The sequence below is a fragment of the Microcaecilia unicolor genome, chromosome 4 (genome assembly GCF_901765095.1).
Source record: "Microcaecilia unicolor chromosome 4, aMicUni1.1, whole genome shotgun sequence".
NCBI classification, from domain to species: Eukaryota; Metazoa; Chordata; class Amphibia; order Gymnophiona; family Siphonopidae; genus Microcaecilia; species Microcaecilia unicolor.
The window spans coordinates 59904264-59925197 of record NC_044034.1 but is presented as its reverse complement, the minus strand read 5'-3'; the positions used below and the strand labels follow the sequence as shown (position 1 = coordinate 59925197).

At 40.6% G+C, this 20934-nt stretch overlaps 1 protein-coding gene across 1 annotated transcript in view; it reads right to left on the bottom strand.

The window, feature by feature from the left end:
- Positions 1-9390: 9390 nt before the first annotated feature.
- The window catches only part of DDX10 (DEAD-box helicase 10), a 457862-nt gene continuing 446318 nt past the window's right edge, over positions 9391-20934 (bottom strand). Inside the window, exon 18 of the mRNA XM_030200276.1 lies at positions 9391-10421. Coding sequence (XP_030056136.1) covers positions 10220-10421 — 202 coding nt within the window. The 3' untranslated portion in view covers positions 9391-10219. The remainder of the gene's footprint in view (positions 10422-20934) is intronic.

The following is a 20934-nucleotide window of genomic DNA, read 5'->3' as shown; positions in this document are numbered from 1 at the left end:
TGCAGAATGCAAATAAATTCATATACTTTCCACAATGTGATTTTCCGGATTTAATTTGTGATGTGCTATCTCTCACTGTTACCAATAACCTACCCTTCAATTATGGGCTGCTCATGTCTTTGTCAGTGGGCAAACTTACAAAATCAGCAAGGGATCAAATACTTATTTCCCCCACTGTAGGAGCCATACCTGTTGCTCATAATTTTACAATATGAATAGGTCCCCGGATTCCCCTGAATCTTACGGAACCCCTGATTGGATTGGGACCCTGGTCCAGACGATAATGATATGTGGAACCTTTTTTCAGATACTATAGCCTTTGTGAACCTTTACTTGACAGCTGGACTACCGGTCCAGATACTCATACTTTAGAGGTATTTGACATTTATGGGCTTGCCCAGATTAGACTCGAGGAAGGAGACATACCACTGTCCCGTCCAAATAATGGGGAATTAGTTCATTTTTGGCTAATTTCCTATGATATACTGGACAGAGGATAGCATCCATGGATTTTTATATGGGGCATGCTGGACATGAACCATAGAGCAGGCTGAGCAGTAGCCTGCACAGTTGTGTGTTGAGCTAGGCCTCAATAAAAGGTCAAAAGTACAGTCACTAAGAAGCTAGCTAATAAGCGTGATAGCTGTTCTCCTAAAAGCTTGCAACACAAGCTAAGGAAGTGCATGCAGAATGCTACGCAACAGAAATATGATTTTACTGAAAATTGGTTTATAGCTTTGCTGATTTAAGGGGAATTTTTGGGTTGCAGAGCAGGTGGTAAGGAATAAAGCAGAACTAGGTTACTGGAAAACTTTATGTTGTAAGTCAGAATTACCTTTATGGTAATTGTGATAGGTCAAATTACTGTAAATGTATGATTAAGTTTCGGTAAATAAGTGCTGATACTATGGAAATTCACTAATGCTGATATTGTGGAAAATTACTAATTGCACAAGACTTACAAGAAATCTGTATCTCTGACGCAAAAGCATGTGATTAAAAGGGTATAAAACTGACAGCATTAATCATTAATAGTTAGAGAAGTAATAACTATGGAAACGCTCTTTGCGGCCTGGTTATACCCTCATATGAGAATCGCTTATGAATTATTTTGATTGATTTATTCTGATTTGCTGTATTACCTAATCTGAAATAATCGTATACCAGTGTACCCTTAATTGGTAAGTTTAATAAACTGTTTATTCTCATATTACTAAAGCCTTCTGTGTCTGACTTTCCTTCTTTAGAAATTATAAGTCATTCTATTAGCTTTAGTGGTGGACACTTCAGCATCTGTATAGAACTGTGTTTATGGTACCTGAAGGAAGGCAGACAAGTTGAAGTACGTTCAAGTAGCTGGTGGAATGGGGATCTTCTGGCTACAGAATATTGTTCCTCTATATATCTCGGGGTCTGTTTCCCTCCCCAACCTGGAACAGTTCCCCAAGAACCACACTGGGAACTGGTCCAGGTTGGGGGAGGGAAACAAGTCTCCAGGCAGCTAATTCATGGCCCAAAGTGTCAATAAGTTGTGTTTCCTTTATCATTCTAGGGAAAAGTTCCAATCTGAAATGACTATCTACAGTAAGGAATGCAATTTATTTCACACTGAATGAGCTACAGAGGTTCAGTGTTATTTTTGTCTTCTTGGATTGTCGTTAATTCTATTATGTTATCCATGTTCTTTATGTAATACCAATTGTATCTTTTAATCTGGAATGATGAATACCATGATGGAACATTGTAAGCCACATTGAGCCTGCAAATAGGTTGGAAAATGTGGGATACAAATGCAACAAATAAATAAATATAGAAAGAACAGTTAGGCAATTAGAAGAAGGTTGTGTTAAACAGACCTCTACTGTTCTTTATATCTAACCAGCTATGAAACCCCCATTTACAAAGCTGCACTAGCAGCTGCTGGTTCGGTAATGCCGACACAGCCCATTCACTGTGGAGGTCTTTTACAAAGCCACACTAGCATTTTTAGCTTGCAGTAAACACTGAGACACCCATTATCTTCGTATGGGCATCTCAGTATTTACCGCCAGCTGATTTTTACCATGAGCTAAAAATGCTAGTGCAACTTTGTAAAAGAGCCCTTTTGAATGGGCTGTGTCGCCATTGTTGTGCGGCTTTGTAAACGTGGGGGGGGGGGGGGGGGGTAAGTAATTAATTTATATACTGTCTTTCCTAAGAAGCTGCAAGATGGTTTACAATATAAAATTACCATACAGAACACAATTTCATAAGAAAACACTAAGAGATGAGATCAAGAATACTTTTTCAGGAGAGAGATTATGATACCAAGATCCTGTAGTATGGGGTAGGCAAATCTGATTATCATGAGAGACAAAGGGCTCTGATTTTGCACATAAACAAAATATGCAAATTATCTGATGAATATTCACTGTAGTGATACTGTGATCTATGGTTCTTGAATAATGGAGTTGTCCAACCTGTTCTAGAATATATCAAATTTATCACAACAAATAAATCATCAGTCAATCTGCATATTCCATCAATAATACCAAAACCTAAAATGGTGGCAAAGTAAATTTTATGGACTCAAGACAATTGCTTGGGGCTCTTTTGTCAGCATTGCAAGGGTGAATGCAATCCGTCATGGTAACTAGTTTCTATGTCATCTAGGCCCACAAATTAAATGAATGTTTGCAGATCTGGACTAAGCTGCATAGACAGCAAGATCAGTGTATGTGTCAGGTTCAACAATGACTTTTGAATGAGGAGCACTGGTTACCTATATCTTTATGTATACCATTTAAAGTTCTGATGTACATCACATTTTTTATTCAGGCCTACCACTTTTCTGCCCTGATACATATAAACAAAGAAAATGCAAGCAGATCAAGACCATACGGCCTAACTGGTTTGCCCATCCATACAATCAACTATCCTTTCCTCTCCTCTCCCTTAGAGGTCCTATGTGCTTGTCACACGCTGTCCTGAAGTCAAATATATCAAATGTATCAAATTGAGCCTGCCATGAGTGGGAAAGCGTGGGGTACAAATGTAACAAAAAAATAAAAATACAGTCCTCATCTCCACCACCTCTTCTGGGAAGCCATTGCACACATCCATAATTGTTTCCATAAAGAAGTATTTTCTTAGATGACTTCATCTTATGCTCTTTCATTACAGAGCTTCCTTTCAGTTGGAATAGACTTGCTTCCTGTGCATTTATGCCATGGAGATAGTTAAATGTCTCTATATCTCCCTTCCCCCGCATTCCAAAGTATGCATATATCCTTATCATATATCACCTCTTCCAAAGTATATATTTCCCCACCACGGAAAGCAATTGGGGACGTCCAAAATCGGCTTTCGATTATGCCAATTTGGGCGACCCTGTCAGGACGCTCATCTTCCGATTTGTGTCGAAAGATAGGCGTCCTTCTCTTCCGAAAATGAGCCTTATAGTGTTTAAAAATACTTAAACAGGATGAATGACAACAGGTACCTCTGTAAATGAGGTCCATTTCACATTTAGGGCCCTGTTTACTAAGGAGCATTAGCATTTTTAACGCACCTACAATTAGCGCATGCACTAACCATATAGGCACCTATAGTGATACTGTAGACATATACATGGTTAACGCGTATATATGGTTAATGCACGTTAATATCGCTAACGTGCCTATAACATGGTTTAGTAAAGAGGGCCCTAAATGTGTTACAGTCCTGACTTTCTGGAGCCAATTGTCACTACAAATCTGTGGCGTAGGAAGGGGGAGGGCGGTGGGGCGGTCCGCCCCGGGTGCACGCCGCTGGAGGGTGTCGGCGCCTCGCTGGTTCCTTGCTCTCTCTGCCCCAGAACAGGTTACTTCCTGTTCCGGGGCAGAGAGAGCAAGGAACCAGCGAGGCACCGACACCCTCCCAGCGGCGTGCTGTCGGCGGGTTGGCCCGCCCACCCACCCCTCTACCGCCTTCCAGGTATGTTCTCGTGGGTGGGTGGGTGGGGGTGTTGCGCTACGGAGGGGGGAGGGTGCGTCGCGCTGCACCCGGGGGGGGGGGGGGTGCGCAGCGGCGACCCGCCCCGGGTGTCAGCTGCCCTCGGGACACCACTGCTACAAATACATCTTAAAATTTAAGACTGGACTAAAGAAATATTTAATTACTTGGGCATTTGACTCATGATGTTTGCCCTTTAGGCTGGCACTTAAGCTCTGATAGTGGTGGTAGCATCTGAAACGCAGTTAGCACATGCTCAGATTTTACTTTTTTTCTCTCTACTGCATTGAATTATGTAATTTGTTTCTTTTTGCATGGATTACCAGAATACCTATTTATGATGAATGTATTAATATTGCAAATTGTCTAGATTTATTCATGATTGAGGATGTATCAACATTGAATAAACTTTAAACTATATGTAGGGCTTCTATTCCTAGAGAAGACACAAAAATCTCAATTTTACATTGAACGTTGACAAGGGAACAGAGATGTCCAGGTCAGGAGGTGCTCAGTTACAGAAATATTTTACAAACGCTATTTTACAATGTACATGCGCACAAAAAGAGCAGCAGCATCTCAACATCTTCCACGTCTGAGAGAAGGGTACAAGGCAAGGGATGACAGAGTACTTAGATGGCAAGCGGCGTTTTTCTGATAGTTATCCAGTAAGGGTGAAAGTTATCAAGAGCTTCTACTGCACTTTGATTTACCATGAGAGATAGCAACCTGCAGTATAACATGACACCTATCGGTAGCAACATGAGACTAGCGCTAGGGGCACCATTTTGCGGATGGCGCCGGCCAGGACAGGAGCGCTTCTGCCTGAAGACCACTAGACTACCAGGGAAACTAATGGTAGACCCTTTTGTGGGATGAGGGGCTTGATTGAGGAGTGAGGGAATTGATTGGGGGGGGGGGGGGGGGGGGGGGGACAGTACAATACAATAATTCTAGCTTTTGGTTGGGATTATGTTTTATGTTCATAATGCAACTTGTGGTGTATGCCCGGTACATACTGCAAGTTCATACAGTAATGCTTTACATGCATTTGCATCTCATTACTCTGTAACTCACGGTGACCTAAATACACTGCGGTAGAGCAAGACAAGCTACCATTAGTGCTCTTTAAGTCAGGTTATAGGGCTAATAATATGACTTAAGGCCCTAACACAGCTTGATAACATCCAGCCTAACACCTATTTTAATCTTTGCATTGGGAGAGATTGGTGGTTATTGGTTAAAGCCTAAAATCAGAAGCCCTGATGTAATGCATGTGGTTTAATTCAAGTCCGTGACGAGCACCAAGATCCACCACAAAATAATTTAAAGACAGTTTGCTATCTGGACTACAGTGCACATTTCTGCCTTAATGTGGACTCAAACCACAATTGGAGAGTAACCCTGATTCTGAAGATAATGACTTTCTTCAGACATTCTAAAACTAAGAGTTACATAACTCCAAAACATGGAATAGATCTATATGCAGTTAATTACCTCATTTATTAGTAACATTTTGGAACAGCCCAGAACGATAGGGCATTTAGTTGCTTGATAATTCATTAGAGAAATGCTGTTCATTTGCTTGTTTCATTCCCAGTCTGAAACGCGGCCAAGTGACCTCTAGATTTGAGAGGGTTTTCAATGTTGCTCTGCAAAACTAATTCAGTTTAATTAAACATATCCATATTCTATAGACAACAACAAAAATTCACAGTGCTGCTGCAAAGCCTCTGAGCTGGCAGATCTCCAAAGTCTTCCACTTCTGGGCAAACCTGCAATCAGATAGCCTGGTGTAATTTATGTGATCATTTTACATGACTGAATCTTATGAATAGCATTCCTGCTGAAAGCAGATTTCAACCCAGCATCAACAAAAATTCATCCATACTCAAAATAATGCCAAAGTAACATTTCCACAGCTCAGTTTCTGTGTCCACCTTTCACTTCATCCAGACAATATACCTCAGGCCACCTCTGAAGGAGTCATGTTTCTCATTTAGTTGAAATCAAGCTGACAAGGTTGAAAAGGCAAGAGTGCCATGTACTTTTCATATCTTACCCAATGATGCTAGTCCATATTAGCAATTAATTTTGCAAAATAAAATGTGTATGACTGCCTTACCCAGAACAAGCAGCTTGTGACAATGAGGCAGAATTTGTGGCTAAGAAATTATTTCATGACCTATGGATGATTTTGGGGCTAGAGAATCTACACTGAGAAAAAAAAAAAAAGCATTGCAGCTCTGGAAACTTCTTTTTGTTTAAATGTGGGAGCGAACTACAAGATTTTCAGAGGTTATGGTTTGCAGTTTGGTCTCTGGATGTATTGTGACTTCCACTGAATGCTTCCAGTAACTATGACCATGAAATTCAGCAACCTGACTGTTGAAATCTGACGTTTTCTTTGCCTTTGACTCTGTGGGTACATTAAAGCTGTGACCTCTAGTAAAAGTATAAGAGAAAGTATAGAGGTCAATATCTACAAACAATTATACATGTAAATATGATTAGCATGCTCTCTTTTTCTTCCTGTGCAACAGTGTTGTACAGACATATAAGAGACAGTGCCTGCTCCATGGGGCTTATAATCTAATCAAGTAGCAAGGCAAACAAGCCTTGCCAGTGAGAAAATTGTTAAACTCATGAAGCCATATTCAGGGAGAATTAGAATCAAGTTTTAGAAGCAGCCTCAAAGAGTTGAGATTTTAGGCTGAATTTGAATCTGGTAAGAAGGGAATATGACCTATGCACTCAGGGAGGCTATTTCTGGCATTGTTGCAATGATGTAGAAAATGCAGAGTCAAAATGTAGTGGAGGAGGAGAAAGGCACAGAGAACAGAAGTTTATCCAACACATATGTTTGGACTGTCATTTAAAGAAAACTACACTGACTGCCTGCACTGAAAATTGACCCCACCGATTTTAGCAAAAACAATACATGTCTATGCACGGCACACCAATTTCAAGAAGGCATTTTCTGGGCATGGTTTGGGGGCAGTCCTTGAAAGCAGACATGTATTCTAAATTTTAGAATGGCAATACACATATATAGCCCAGAAAAATTTCCCATGAGCATTTACACCTGCTTTGTCACATATAACTGTTTGCTAACTTCTTTGGGTATAGATTTTTGGAGGAGAGCTTGAGGGGAGAATTCAGTAACACCCCCCCCCCCCCCGGTGTTCAAAACCACATCAACATGCCAAATGTTTGAGTTTTGATTCTTGGCTCCTCAATCAGCTCCCCATGAACAAGAAGTTTTACAAAATACATTTAACATGCATAAGTAGCAAAATTGCTGCTTACACATGTAAAGCTCTATGGGATGCTGCTTTTTCTGAACATTTTCTTTGTAAAATGTTTTTTTCTGATGTGTTTCTTGCTTCTTTGTGATGTTTGGCGAGCTTTTTAAAAAATACTAGAGGAATCTGTTTTATTTCCTAGAAATCTACATAGCTATCCTCTATATCTCATTTTATTAAAACTATTTGTATCCCATCTATCTCCAGGTGATCACTCTGGGCTGTAACTGTTTCTAAATGCTATTGCAATTAACAAATATTCCATCCCCCCCCCCCCCACCAAACTAAATCAAATACATAAAATCATTACCACAGTCATCTCTCACCATTATTGGGGGAATCAAGATGGTGTCACAGTGAGAATGCTGTGAGGATCTCTACAATCTCCTTTATTCCCTACCATTCTGCTCAGATTACCTTTACCCTATACTGAATAGGAAAGAAAGTCACTGGCTCCTACCTGTATGCTACAGACTCCTCCACTGAGGCTGGCGGAGATCACTAGCTTCATGTGGACATCAGATCAGGGTGTTTAGGCTGACTCAGGAATGAGGAAGAGCCATGGAGGCGTATTTTCAAAGCACTTAGCCTTACAAAGGCTAAGTGCTTTGAAAATGAGACCCAACGTCTCAGAAGTTTGGCTTAGCCACTTAGGCCCAGTTACTCCTCAAACCCTGCAAGATTGGAGCCACTCTGATCTACGGAAGCTGCGTTGCCCGGGGAAGCTATGGGTAGGTTGCAATCACATGGTTCCTTGGGAGCAGAGTCAATAATAATGCAAATGTTGCCAACTTCAGAGATGGAAAGAAGCCAGGTTGAGCAGCTAGATACAATGATTCTGCCCCTGACTAAACCATCAGAAGTTACTTTGGAATCCATATGGATTGCATTAGAATCACTATATATGGTGTACTCTGGATCTGTACCTTCAAACCAAAAGAACACAGCTAGAGTAGAGAAAATCGAGGAAGGTTTGGCTGCCCAAGCTGTTAAAATCCAAAATCTTGAAACTTAAGTTCAGCAGTCTCAATAATTATAAGGTACTAAAGCTCAAGATAAGATGCTTTTCTGGCTATTAATAATTAACATTTGAGAACACAGAACTTTCCTAAATTTACTGCTTACTGCTACTCCAAGAGATCTTTTGTATAGATTTCTACAGGAAGTCTTTAAACGTGTGGTAAAAGATTGCCTTTTACTGCACCCTGATATATCATAGCATTTGAAATCTCAGTCCCTCACAAGCAGCCTTATTCCAGTGGCCCGGGAGTATTGGGCCACAAAGCTGCAAAGCAGTTAAACATGTTGGTATTATGGAATGCAGTTCTTTTACAGGAAGTATTATAAACATCTCTTGCTGGGGACCACACATCAAACTCACATCCACTTTATCAGTCCCAGATTTTCTCCCACACGCATGTTTCGCCATTAGGCTTTATCAAGGACCTCCCCTGAAAAACATTTTCAAAAATACCGTCTGAGCCACATTGCGTAAGAGTAGTACTTTAACCACCCACACCCAATGGTCATTTCTTATTCAAAAGTTCATAGTTACCCATACGCCGTTCCAGCGCCAGCTCGACCGATTTATCACAGGAATTACTCCCGTCAAGATGGTGGCGGCAGCGGCTTCTACACCTAAACCCTTTATTCAGTTATCCTCATGACGTATCCGGAACCCCCGGCTCCTATTGGGCAGGACTGAAAACTCTTAAATTAGAAAATTAAATTAAAGAGCCCCACTCTAATTCTGCATTTAAACCGGTCGGACTGACCGTACCTAAATAATAAATGTACCACTGCTCCTGATATCACAGCTTAATAAAAGGGCCTCTGTGTGTCCATTTAACCAGAACTGGCCATTTTTAGCCACTGGTGCTCTGCAGCTGAAACTATCAAATGAAAAGGAAATGATAAGCACTGGAATACAGACAGCATTTTGAAGAAAAATGATCCAACATTGAGTAGCCTCTAGTATGCAGAAAAAAAGAAATTAGATATGCCATTGGCATCTCAAAATCTTTCCCTGATAAAAGTGTCCATTAAAGAGATTATAAACAGTAAAAAAAAAAAAAAAGCTGGAATTTTATTTACTAAAAATGATTTTTATTGCATGGAGTCAGTGCTCACAAAAATATTCAAGTTACAAAAAGTAAAACTCAACGGTTTATACAGATAGTATAGTTTTATTTTTGGTGGGTATTAAATAGCAGGCTGGTTAACTTATGTCCTGTAAGAGTATATTAACAATAAACATAATCTTCCAGGTACCAATTTACAATAAAGATACAAATTTTCTTTCAAAGCTGCAATGGAAAGTGAAAGAAATTTCCAATCATATATTGTCATAGCAGTAATACATTTTCTTCAGGGCGTTTTCATCACAGTTCTTGTCTTTTAAATCGTTATAATCCCAGGCCACTGTACAGAATGTATATAAAGAAAAACCATAACATTGCTTTCATATTATCTAGTGGCTGTCCTGTGGCAAGTCCATTCTGCATCAAACTCAAATATACCTTGTTCAAGACACCATTCTGCCTCAGTTCCATAGCGAGTTTCTAGCGAGATTGAAGAGTGTGGCTGCACGCTGTTACTCTCTGGAGTGTGACTCTGTCTCTGAGGAAGCCTTTATGCTGGTTTTTGTACCTGCTATTTTGCCTTAGTTCTTCATCCATTTATCACACTTGGCGGTGACTAGGGCAATTATTGTGTATGAAGACCTAATTTTAGAGCCCCTGACGCAGCCCTTTTGGGTGAAACACAGCCTGTGTTGGGCACTTATCTTATAATAAAGTTTTATTTGTACTACTGACTGATCTGCTTTGTTCGTTTCCACTCTCAAACTCAAATATACCTGGTTCAAGACACCATTCTACCTCAATTCCATAGTGATTTTGCACAGAATGTTGACCTGATAGGCAAGATGAGCTAGAAAAATCCTATTGGGTTTGACTGCTGAGCAGATGTAGTACCAGCTCTTCATCTTCTAGTAGAGAAAGACCTGTATCTAATGGAACAAAGGATTCCTCTTGGTTGTTCTTGGCTTTTTTCTTTTTGCCTTCTGGAGTCATTTCCCTTATTCCTCCTGTTTCTTCAGAGCTGTAGGTTCTCTTCCTTCCTACAGTTTTCTCTTCAAGTTTACTGTTGGGGAGGGGAAAAAGACATCAAGGTCATTCCTTTTTAATCAACTGTGGTAATCAGGCATATTATAATGAATCAAATAATCAATTTCAGTGAATTAATGTGCAGTTAACAAGATGCTCACAAAATTACCATTTGGTAGGTAAGGTGATGAAAATGAAGTTTAATCAGCTAAATTACAATTGGGCTCACACAGCTGTTATATTGCCTAATTTATGGATGTATATATGTTAGGAAATCAAAACTGGTTTCAATATTTAATAATCAGTAATCAATGTTGATATTCAATACTCTCAGGACTTTTATCTGGTATAAACATTAAAATTAACATTACTTCAGGGATAATTATCAAGCTGGGCCAGGGCACTAACCTATGTTATTTACCATTTAATGTGTGTTAATGGGCTCTAACCCTGGCTGTGATACTCTAATGCAGTGATATTTTGGTCACCAGTGCTACACAGTAATGAGATGCAGATGCATGTAAATATCAGGCAGTTTGCTGTGTGAACTTGGTGCATATGGCAAATGCATTACAGCTAGTAAAATAAATTCAGCTAAAAGCTAAGGGCACTGGGTCCCCAAGCTGTGGCTCCCAGGCTGCATGTTAAAGGGACTAGCACCCATTAATAAGAGTGATGGCCAGAGTGCGTTCACCCATGATGAAAACCCCTCTTCGCACCCCCCCAAATCAAGCCCCCCCATAACTCTCAAACCAGACCCCTTCCCCAACACGAAGAGTCACCCCTATTGGCCACCCCCTCCCACAAACTAACTCCTCAAATCAAGCCCCCCCCGTAACTCTCCAACCAGACCCCTTCTCCAACTTGAAGAGTGGACTACCCCTTCCCCACCCAAAGACCACCCCCCCAGGACCTCCTTGCTCATCTACTAGCCTTATGTGGAAATATGGCAGTAGTGTCATGAAACTTCAACTAGGGGTTGCCAGTGCCATTCTGAAGATGTCTGTGAAGGCAGAAGCAACTTGGGAACACTGCTGCCCGAAACCAGGTCCTCATTTAGGGAAAAGCAACATTCGGGGGTGGGGGGGGGGGGGAGGTGGCCACTATGGGTGACTTTTCAGGTAGGGTCTTGGTTGGAGTGCCTTTGGGGAGAGGCTTGATTTTTTTTTTTTGGGGGGGGGGAGGTGGCCTAAGAGGGGCTTTTAGCATGGTGGGTGTGCTCTGGCTACTGCTCTTACTGATGGATGTTGGCTCTTTTAATATGTCACCTGCGAGCACTGAGGGCAAAACAAAAAGACCCTTCTGGTAGCTTCTTTCTAATATTTAATTTGTATATTATAAACCACTTCTGCAGAGAGTATTCATCTGAAATAGTGAACAAAGATTAAACACACAAAAAAAAATAGGATAAACACCATAAAAATAAACAAGTGCATCCTGCTCCAAGAAAGCATGGACTGCCCTTCATCCAGAATACGACAGTGTCCCCTTAAATGATCTCCATTTAAAACGCTGACAGTGCCCCTGACAAGAGGAAGGGAAGAACATGCCGCAGAGAACATTGTTCAGAAAGGAACGTATAATTCAAGCTTGCCTACAGAGAATATTTTGGATCCAATTTAAACAGGGTCTTGAAATCAGAGTAGGACATTTGAAATCAATTCTTCCTACAACAGGTAGCCAATGCAATCGATAAAAGAGTAGGCAAAACACGGTCATGCAGCTTCAGTTGTATTTTGTAGAGGGAGTTAGTAATCTTTCTGAGGTCTCTGTGAGGACAGACTAGAGTTAGGTAGGAAGTAGTACTAGTGACTAAAGTATCTGCAGAAAAGTCAGTAAATACAAATGTATTAGAACATGGGAAATGTTAACCAACTGGCACTTTCCGTTCTGGTGCTCAGTGGAGCTCTAAAAAGTGAAGATTTGGAAACCCTTTTCGCTTCATGGGATTCTGTTCTAGAACTCTCTTAAAAGTTGCCTTTACAGGATACAAGAGCTCTACTAAACTATCATGGGTACATTTTCTACACAAACAGCAGTGCTTGAGAAACAGCCAGATTCTGACTAGCTAGGTTTAGAATATTTTTATCCAAATCTACTTGACTAGTTTTGAGCTGAAAATTAATATCTATTTGTAGAGTTGTTACATCTAGATTTAAACACTTTATATAGTAGGAGGCACAGGGATTGTCCTCCATAGAGAACTAGCTTAATTTGCTGACTAGCCCCTGTTGAAAATCTCTCTTAGTGTTTAATAAATAAGTGAATACATTTTCTTCCCTCTGTATTCAGCCCACAGTCAGGTGCTGGCACCAGCATTAGACTTCTCAGATTCCAAACTCTAGTTGTGTTGAAAAAAATGTTTTCAGTTTGTACAAAAGTTGACCATGTGCACATCTCCTAGTACAGTACAGTTGTGATTATCCGACCTTCACTGATCCGACCATCCGGCATATCTGCAGATCTCGGTGATGTCATGCGGCTTCTCTTTCAGTTTTCCAAACCCGGGATCCTACTTTTACAACCGTTGTGAGCCGGGACCCTGCTTTTACTGCCTTTGTTTCTACATTGCTTGAGGGGATACCATTGTTTTCGGTATTATCCAACACTTCAATTATCTGACAATGGGTTGGTCCCATTAGGTCCGATAATTGAGACTTTACTGTTTCACATTGCAAGAATAAGACATAACTTGCTGTTTGAAATCTAATACCAGGAACCTCATGGCCAAAGTGACAGAATGGGAACAGAGTGAGCTGGCCGGAAACAGAGGGAGGAGGCTGAGTTGCTCCAGGGATTGCAATCATTTTCACTGGGGGGGAGAGAAAGAAAGGAAGAGAGAGTAGTATGGGGCTCAGGGATTCCAGTTTTCCAGCTGAAGAAAGAGAAAGACAGCATAGAGCTAAGGATCTCAGTTGTGAAGGAAAAGGGCGATACTGTGGCCTGAGGATATCTGCACTGAAACCCCAAGAAGGGAACGAGAGTGTGGTAGAATGAAAAGAAGCTGAGAAGAAAATAGAAAGAAAAATGACAGACGGCAATAGCAGTACGAAGGGATAATAGAGGAAAAATGAACAAAAAGAAGACTGGTTTTAAAGATAAAACAAGATGAGGAATGGAGCAAAGGTAATGTTTGTAGAAGATGAGTGAGAACGTGTTATGAAGGCGAGAGAGACAGGAAAAACTACAAAGAGAAAAGGAACGAAGAGAAGAATAAACAAGTTTAAAGAATGATTAACTGTTACTTTAAATTTTCAATAAAACTTTGTTATACAAACTTGCTCTTGTGTAGTATTATCTATGTAAAACTTTTGGTGCATTATATTCCTTGCTACTACTATTTTGTACACTCCTTGCACGCCCACATGAACTTGCATAAAATTCTCTGTTAGCAGTTTTAACATGGATTGTAACATGTTCGTGATTTTAATGTGTCTTGTCAAATACTAATATACTTTAACCGGCATTAAAGTGCCAGCGCAGTTTAGTAAATGGGCCTGAACATAAACTAAAATATAGAACAGGAAAAGTTCTCTACGATGACGAATCACAGAAGGCAAAAGTAGAGACTATATAATAGACGATTCACCACTGGAGACGTGAGTCCAACAGTCTTTATTATATCAGAGATAAAGACCCGAAACAGGCCGTGTTTCGACGCTAAAAGGCCTCTGCATCAGGGGTCAATAAATACACTACAAATCAAAACATATAACATGGCATTATTTATATGTTATATGTTTTGATTTATAGTGTATTTATTGACCCCTGATGCAGACGCCTTTTAGCGTCGAAACACGGCCTGTGTCGGGTCGTTATCTCTGATATAATAAAGACTGTTGGACTCACGTCTCCAGTGGTGAATCGTCTATTAGTCTCTACTTTTGCCTTCCCTGAACATAAACTGCAATCTCTTTAATAAGCAAGCATTAGAGGTTTGCTACTGATTTATTTTGATTCTCTATATTGATAAGGGTTTGTTGTCTCTGTCAACTTACTGCTGTTGCCTGTAGCTGTAGAAGCACAAGGATTTCTGGTTAAGTTCTGGAAAAACTGATTTCCATATTAATGAAACTGGAGGAGAAGGTGGAATATATCAATGCCACTTTATTTTTAAAATTTGTAAAATATAGAACATAAATAGGTTCCTTCACCAAATACACACAGATTCCCATTATCACCCTGCTTGTATTTCAGCTCCAGCTTAAAGAAGCCTAGAATATTAAAAATGTGAACACAAACGATTAAACACCACAAGGTGCACAAACTTTTGATTTGTTTTCTTCATACTTCAGGCCTGATATTCAGTGGTAGGGGCCTCTTCTGCCTGGATAAATCCCGCTCACCAGCTCATCACTAGATTTTCAGTGGCAGTTACTTGAATAGTGCTGCTAAAAATCCAGCCTAACCACCTTGGCACTGCCCAGGTAATACGGGATGTTATGTGGGTACCGCCAATATTCAGAGTCAGTACCCTGGATAACTATCTGGACATCAGGCCATCACAATAGCTGTCCTAACTTACCTAGACAGCTGTAGAGGTACAGGTATTGAATATTAGTGGTAGTGGAAAGCTTCCGGTGGCCACCGAATATTTAGTGCCTAGATCCGGTAACAACCTGCTGCTAAATATCAGAGTACAGAAAACCCCTGCGTTGGCCACAAAAACACTGATGACTGCGGGTTTAATATTTCCTCTTTCTTTTCTTCATGCCACATCTTCCCAGGCTTCTTTCTACTCAGCAAACTCATTATCTCATTCCAGGCTCCTCTCTATCTCTTCTATCATTTAATCCTGGGCTCTTTTCTATTTCTCCATCTTATCAGTCATCTCCACACAGGCTCCTTCCTTCCCCCTCTTTCCTTACAGCTCAGTGATCAGGAGAGGAACGCCTTGTGTCCGGTATGCAGGTGGCAAAGCTGCTCCAATGCCTCGCACTGCACCTATTTGATGAACCCGGCCCTCCCCAGCTTACCACTTTTTCGATTGAGCGAAGGAACAGAAGATTTCTGCAAGACTCCCCATTTCTTCCAAAAAGGTACATTTAAAATTCATAGATTGTCACTAAGCACTGGCTCACAAATTTTAAAAATGATTTGTGGTATCCAGGGTTGCACTGAATTGATGGGTGCCCAACAGGCATCGGGGGGGGGGGGGGGGGGGGGGGGGGGGGAGGGATTTCCTCCTCGAGAAATCACCAGAGGGCAGTTTCTCTTAATCATCAGCCAAACCATCCCCTTACCATCATCTCTTCCTCTGCTATTGGCCCAAAGCAGAAATTCCATCTCTAGGGAGTAACTTCAGTACATAGCCTGCCAGCCCTGGTATACTGATAGGCCCTGAGGCACCCTGCCAATTCCTTTCACATGGACATCGACATAAAATCCCATGCAAGGTGGAGTGTTGTAGGGCTTGTCAGTGCAGGAGTGCTGGCAAGCTCCATGCTAAAGTTACTTGCTAGAGAAAGAGTTTCTTCTGCGGGGCTCTCTGCCCTTCAGATCAGTTGCATCAAGCAAGAAACAAGGCATGGGAGCAGTGCTCCTATGCCTAACAAAATCTGGCACCTGAAGCCGTTGCCTATGTCTGCATCTGGGCCTGGTGCTGCCAGCTGGCACACACAACTGTAGAGTTAAGTCCAGAAATCAGGAGGAGGCCTGACCTAAGCCAAGTGACTCATATTTGCTTTTTGTGTCACTCTATCTTCTTTGTCAGCCTCCTCAGGAACACATGATTCACTTTCAGCCATGTCCACACTGTGCATGCTGAACCTGCTTGAATGTATCCTGTGAGTAGCGTGGCACTGGCTTACAAATGAGAGACTCCTGAGATTCTTATACATGGCCAGTGGCCAGATGTGCACACAATTTATTGCCAGGAAATCTTAGCTGAATCACTGGTTAGAAATTTATATTGGTTGCTTACTGCTGAGACCAAATACTGTACAGAAGGAACTAAAATGGAACATTCTGGCTCAAAAACAGACAATTGTCTACGCAGTTGGAAACCAAGGTTTTTCAGAATTTAAATGGGAAATCTTTGAAGTCTGGTGCTGCTACAGCTTCCAGCACTAACAGAAAAAGTACTGTCAGCTGCAGAGAGCATCTGTCAGGAGGCAGAGAGCTCAACATCAGATTAATACCCATTAAAACCAATGTTCCGCACACATCTCTATGTATAAGCTCATTTCACTTTCACTATTTATACTTAAATAGTATAAAAATATCAAGTTAAAATTAGCAAATAAAATGTTGATAGTTGGCAACACTGTTGGATTGTTGGTTTAATCATGAATTGAAAAGCAATGTGACTATGCTGCGGGCAAATTACAAAGCCACTCTTCCGAGACTGCATCATATATAACTGCCTTCTGTGACTGGCATTGTGAACTGTCAACTGGCCTGTTTGTGATGCCAGTGTTTAATCATTGTTATGTGGAACTATCTGCTGCATGTATACAGGCGCTCCAGGTGGTGATGAATTCGACAGTCAGCTTGTTATATTGGCTGTCGAACTATGAACACATTACCTCTTGGTTTCAGAAATTAAACTGGTTGACTATGCATGATAGAATTAAGTACAAGTTGTTGATGCTGGTTCGTTATTGTGTGCATCATGATTCATCTCAGTATTTATCAGATTGTGTTCATCTATATCGCCTACAGCGGGGGTGCTTCGTTCAGACAATACTTGTTTTTTTAACTGTTCCGGACTTTCCATTGTTTTGTTTGGAACAGACAAGGAAGCATATTTTTTCTGTGGTTGGACCAGAAGAGTAAGTTGCCAGAAAGTACAGCAGGTAGTCTTCTGTTCCTGGAGGACTCACAATTACAAAATAAAGGAGTTAAAGTGGGATTTGAACCCGGGTCGCTTGGTTTAAAGTCCACTGCATTAACCACTAGACTGCCCCATCTGCCCTGCAGGGATGTCTGTGTGGCCATTCTTCTAAGAACGCTGACAGCCTTCCTTGTACCTGCTTTTTTGCAGTTCATATTTTGGATGTTTCAGTTTGTATTGTAAAGTGTCTGTTTATGTTGGACATCCTCAGCACATGGATGTCCCATGTCTATTTTGGACATTATGAGCTGGACATCTCTATTCTGATTTGAATGTCCTTTTGAAAATGCCCCTCCACATCTATCCACAGCTACAAAAAGGTAGCAATCAGTGAATGACTCCTCAATAGATGATTGTAAACATGTAGATAATTCCAATTCTTCAAGAAGATTCCTGCAAACACAGGACCTCTTTAAAATCTTTCATAAGCATCTCATGTGGTGATATTAATCTAGAAAAGGGCACATTTAAAACTTGCAAGTTATTACACCTTGCATTATCTTCCATCATTTGCAATCTATACTCTAATGTCATATTTCCCTTTATAAGAGATGCGTACAGACACTTCACTGTATCTAACTGCTGCTCATAAGAATTCAACTGACATTTTAAATTACCAATCTCTGTCTTAACTTTCTTAAACTTATGGACTGTAACACCCGTAAAAGAACACATCTGAGACAAAATAACTATTAACTGAGGCATCCATCTTAGATATAAGATACCTAATATCTTTATTGGACACTTCAGTAGGCAAAATAGAGAAAACTCTTTGGATAATTTTATCAAGCTAAAAGCATCAAGTTGTCCTTTAAAAGAGAGACAAGGTTACTAACTAAACACAGGAAGACTTTTTCACCTTTCTTAATAGTTGTCTTTCCCCTCAGAGACTTGACTTTTAAACTAAAAGCACATGGAACAAATGCCTTGACAATCCTATCTTGTCTCTGTCATGACCTACTGTAGGCGCCAGAATGGGGTGAACCACCTGGGCCCTGACCTAAGTTTTCTGATACTCTCTGCTGCACCGTCCCCAAAAAACCCCCGATATGCAGATGTGATACTGCATGGATACCTGCACTTGTCTCAGGCACTGAATTTTTGGAGATGATAATAAGCCCCAGGCTCCACTCCTTTCTCTCTCGCTTCTGCCTTATTGCTTCTTTTTTCTGCTGATTATACTTCTCCTCGTACATCCTAACATTCTTTTTGTCACTACCTTGTTGCACTGTTTTGCAACCTTCAGATCATCAGACAAGTTCACACTGAAATTCTTCTTACAGCTGCTGCATATTGGATTTCTTATCCTCTATTCAGTGATATAAGTTCTAATGTGGAGTCCTTCCCCAAAGACTGGGGGTGGGGGGTGGGGGTTAGACTCCTTTCTCTTGTCCTCTACCTCCCAAGCTTTTACCTTTAACGGTGTTGATGCATCACCTCCCAACATCCTTCTTTAATAATTTCTCATTCCTGTCCGGTAGCCTGAGAAGGGCTCAAGTGAAGTATCTTCTACTGCTGGGTCCAAGTCTCAAGAAAAGTGCTGCATGATTTATTTTATTTATTTAAAAATATTTGTGTGCTGCCAATCAATAAATGTCTACATAGCTGTGAAGGAAATTATAAGAGAACACTGGTCCTTCTTAAACACATTTCCCCACCGGGCCCCTTTAACAGAGCTAAAGCTGGGGAACTCAGGCAGGAAGGTTTGGTCCAGCCAAAGAAGATAAAAACCCAGAGTTGGAGAATGACAGGGAGGCCCAGAACAGGGAGAAGCATCCTTCTACAGTATGACTCAACCGTGTGTGTGAGGAACCCTTTTGCTGTGGCTTATATGTAAGGTGGGGCAGGCCCCCTGCTTTTTGATAATGTCTACAATAAAGAGGTTTCTAATTTGTTAAGCTGCTTCAGAGGACCAGTGCTTGAATGCTCACCCATACTATCATGGTGGTTTATAGATAACAAGTAAAAGAAACATAAAAGACAATCACATCTGCACTCATGTCTCTACTGCGAGACTTGGACCCAAACTTAATTTTTACTCCTTTGACACCCTAAATATTTCTGTCTAGAAATGTCACTAAGCATCTATGATTAAAAATGAGAAGCACCTCCTCCTTCCCCAGCATATGTAGCTAGCCTGAATATAAGTGGTGAGAGAGAGAGAGATCTGGGAGTTGAATTCAGTGCTAATCCTGAAAAAAACTCACAGGGAAAAATGACAAAGCCTGAAATGGCCTGCCCGAGGAGGTGGCTGGGCCCAGTATTTTAACACATTGTGGGCATGCTTAAGACAAATATGGAGGGCTTGAAAGTTCAGGTAAAAGACAAGAGGGTGGGGTAGGGGACATAGTGTTGGGTTGAGTATGGGAATTTATATTGTCTACTCAAAATAGAGATCAGACAGTATGACTCAATTTGGTCTTTTTCTGCCATTACTTAACATTATCACTATATGTGCGTTGGTGTATCTGGACAGTTTGAGTGGGAATACTAGGCACACAGAGCAGGAATGCAGCATGAACTGCTAAACAGTGACTTTATGGAGATTTCATTTAAACCAGGGATTATAGCCTTAATAAAACATGCACTCCTTTTACTCCAGGAAGTAATCCAGTTTGAGACAAAAGTAAGCAAAACAATAATAAAGAGAACTAGAAGAGGGATGAGCAGAGCAGAGGAGTTAACAGCTGATACTTTAAGATGGGTAGCATCACTGTTTTAAATATTATGTTTTAAAGAACTAAATAAATTACTTATGCCAGTACAGAAAGCTTCATACATATCGGCGATTAGCTTATTTGCATGGAGATTTAACTCAAGTGACTGACAATATTTCAATCATTTAAACTATATGAATTTTAAAATATTTCTAGCAACAAGTTCAGTTATACGGCTCTTCAACAAATAATTCACACATATGGATCCACTGTCCTCAGCAGGTTCAGCAGTGCCATAAAATTTCCAAATAGATCTTTTTTTTATTACCCTGTAAAACGATGCTCTGCATTTTGTTGAATTTTAATGTCTGTAGTAAACACAATTTCATTTTATACATTCCTTGTCTTGAACAAATAATGGCATTGCACAACTTCTAAACAGTCCTCCCTAATACAGTAAAAGTTCTCCTGATTTCTGCTGAGTCAGATCTAATTTGCTTGAAACGTGCTACTGGAATGTAGTACAGATAACAATAAAACAAATAATTTTATAAATAGCATGCAGAGACAAACCTGGCTCAAGAAAGAGAATGGTCTATAACCATTTTTCTCTGCTTGCATTGCAACGGAAGGCTGCTTATGCACACAGCTAGAAAGCTGCCCTTCTAAGCCAGCCACATCACATGACTACACTCTGGTAAAGTCTTATGCCTGCAATAAGAATTCATGCCACTGCATACTCTGCAAAATTCAGAGTGAGTAATGAACATGGCAGGTGGAAAATTTCAGCCAAAGTTCAGAAAATTCAGAAATGATCTAACCCTCGAGTACTGATATGCCTGCAAACATGCTTCTCGTGTCCTAAATTTTAATTTCCGGGGTTACGGCAAAGATCCCAATGGAGATTAATTACTGCAGTCACTTACATAAAGCCCTGTGCAGTTTCTTCCTAAACTACTGTCAGAATAGTGCTGCATTTTAGTAATTATAATGGAAATATATGGTGTTGTGTTTGTCTCTCTGTTGGCCAATCCACTGATGTAACATCACAACTGCTT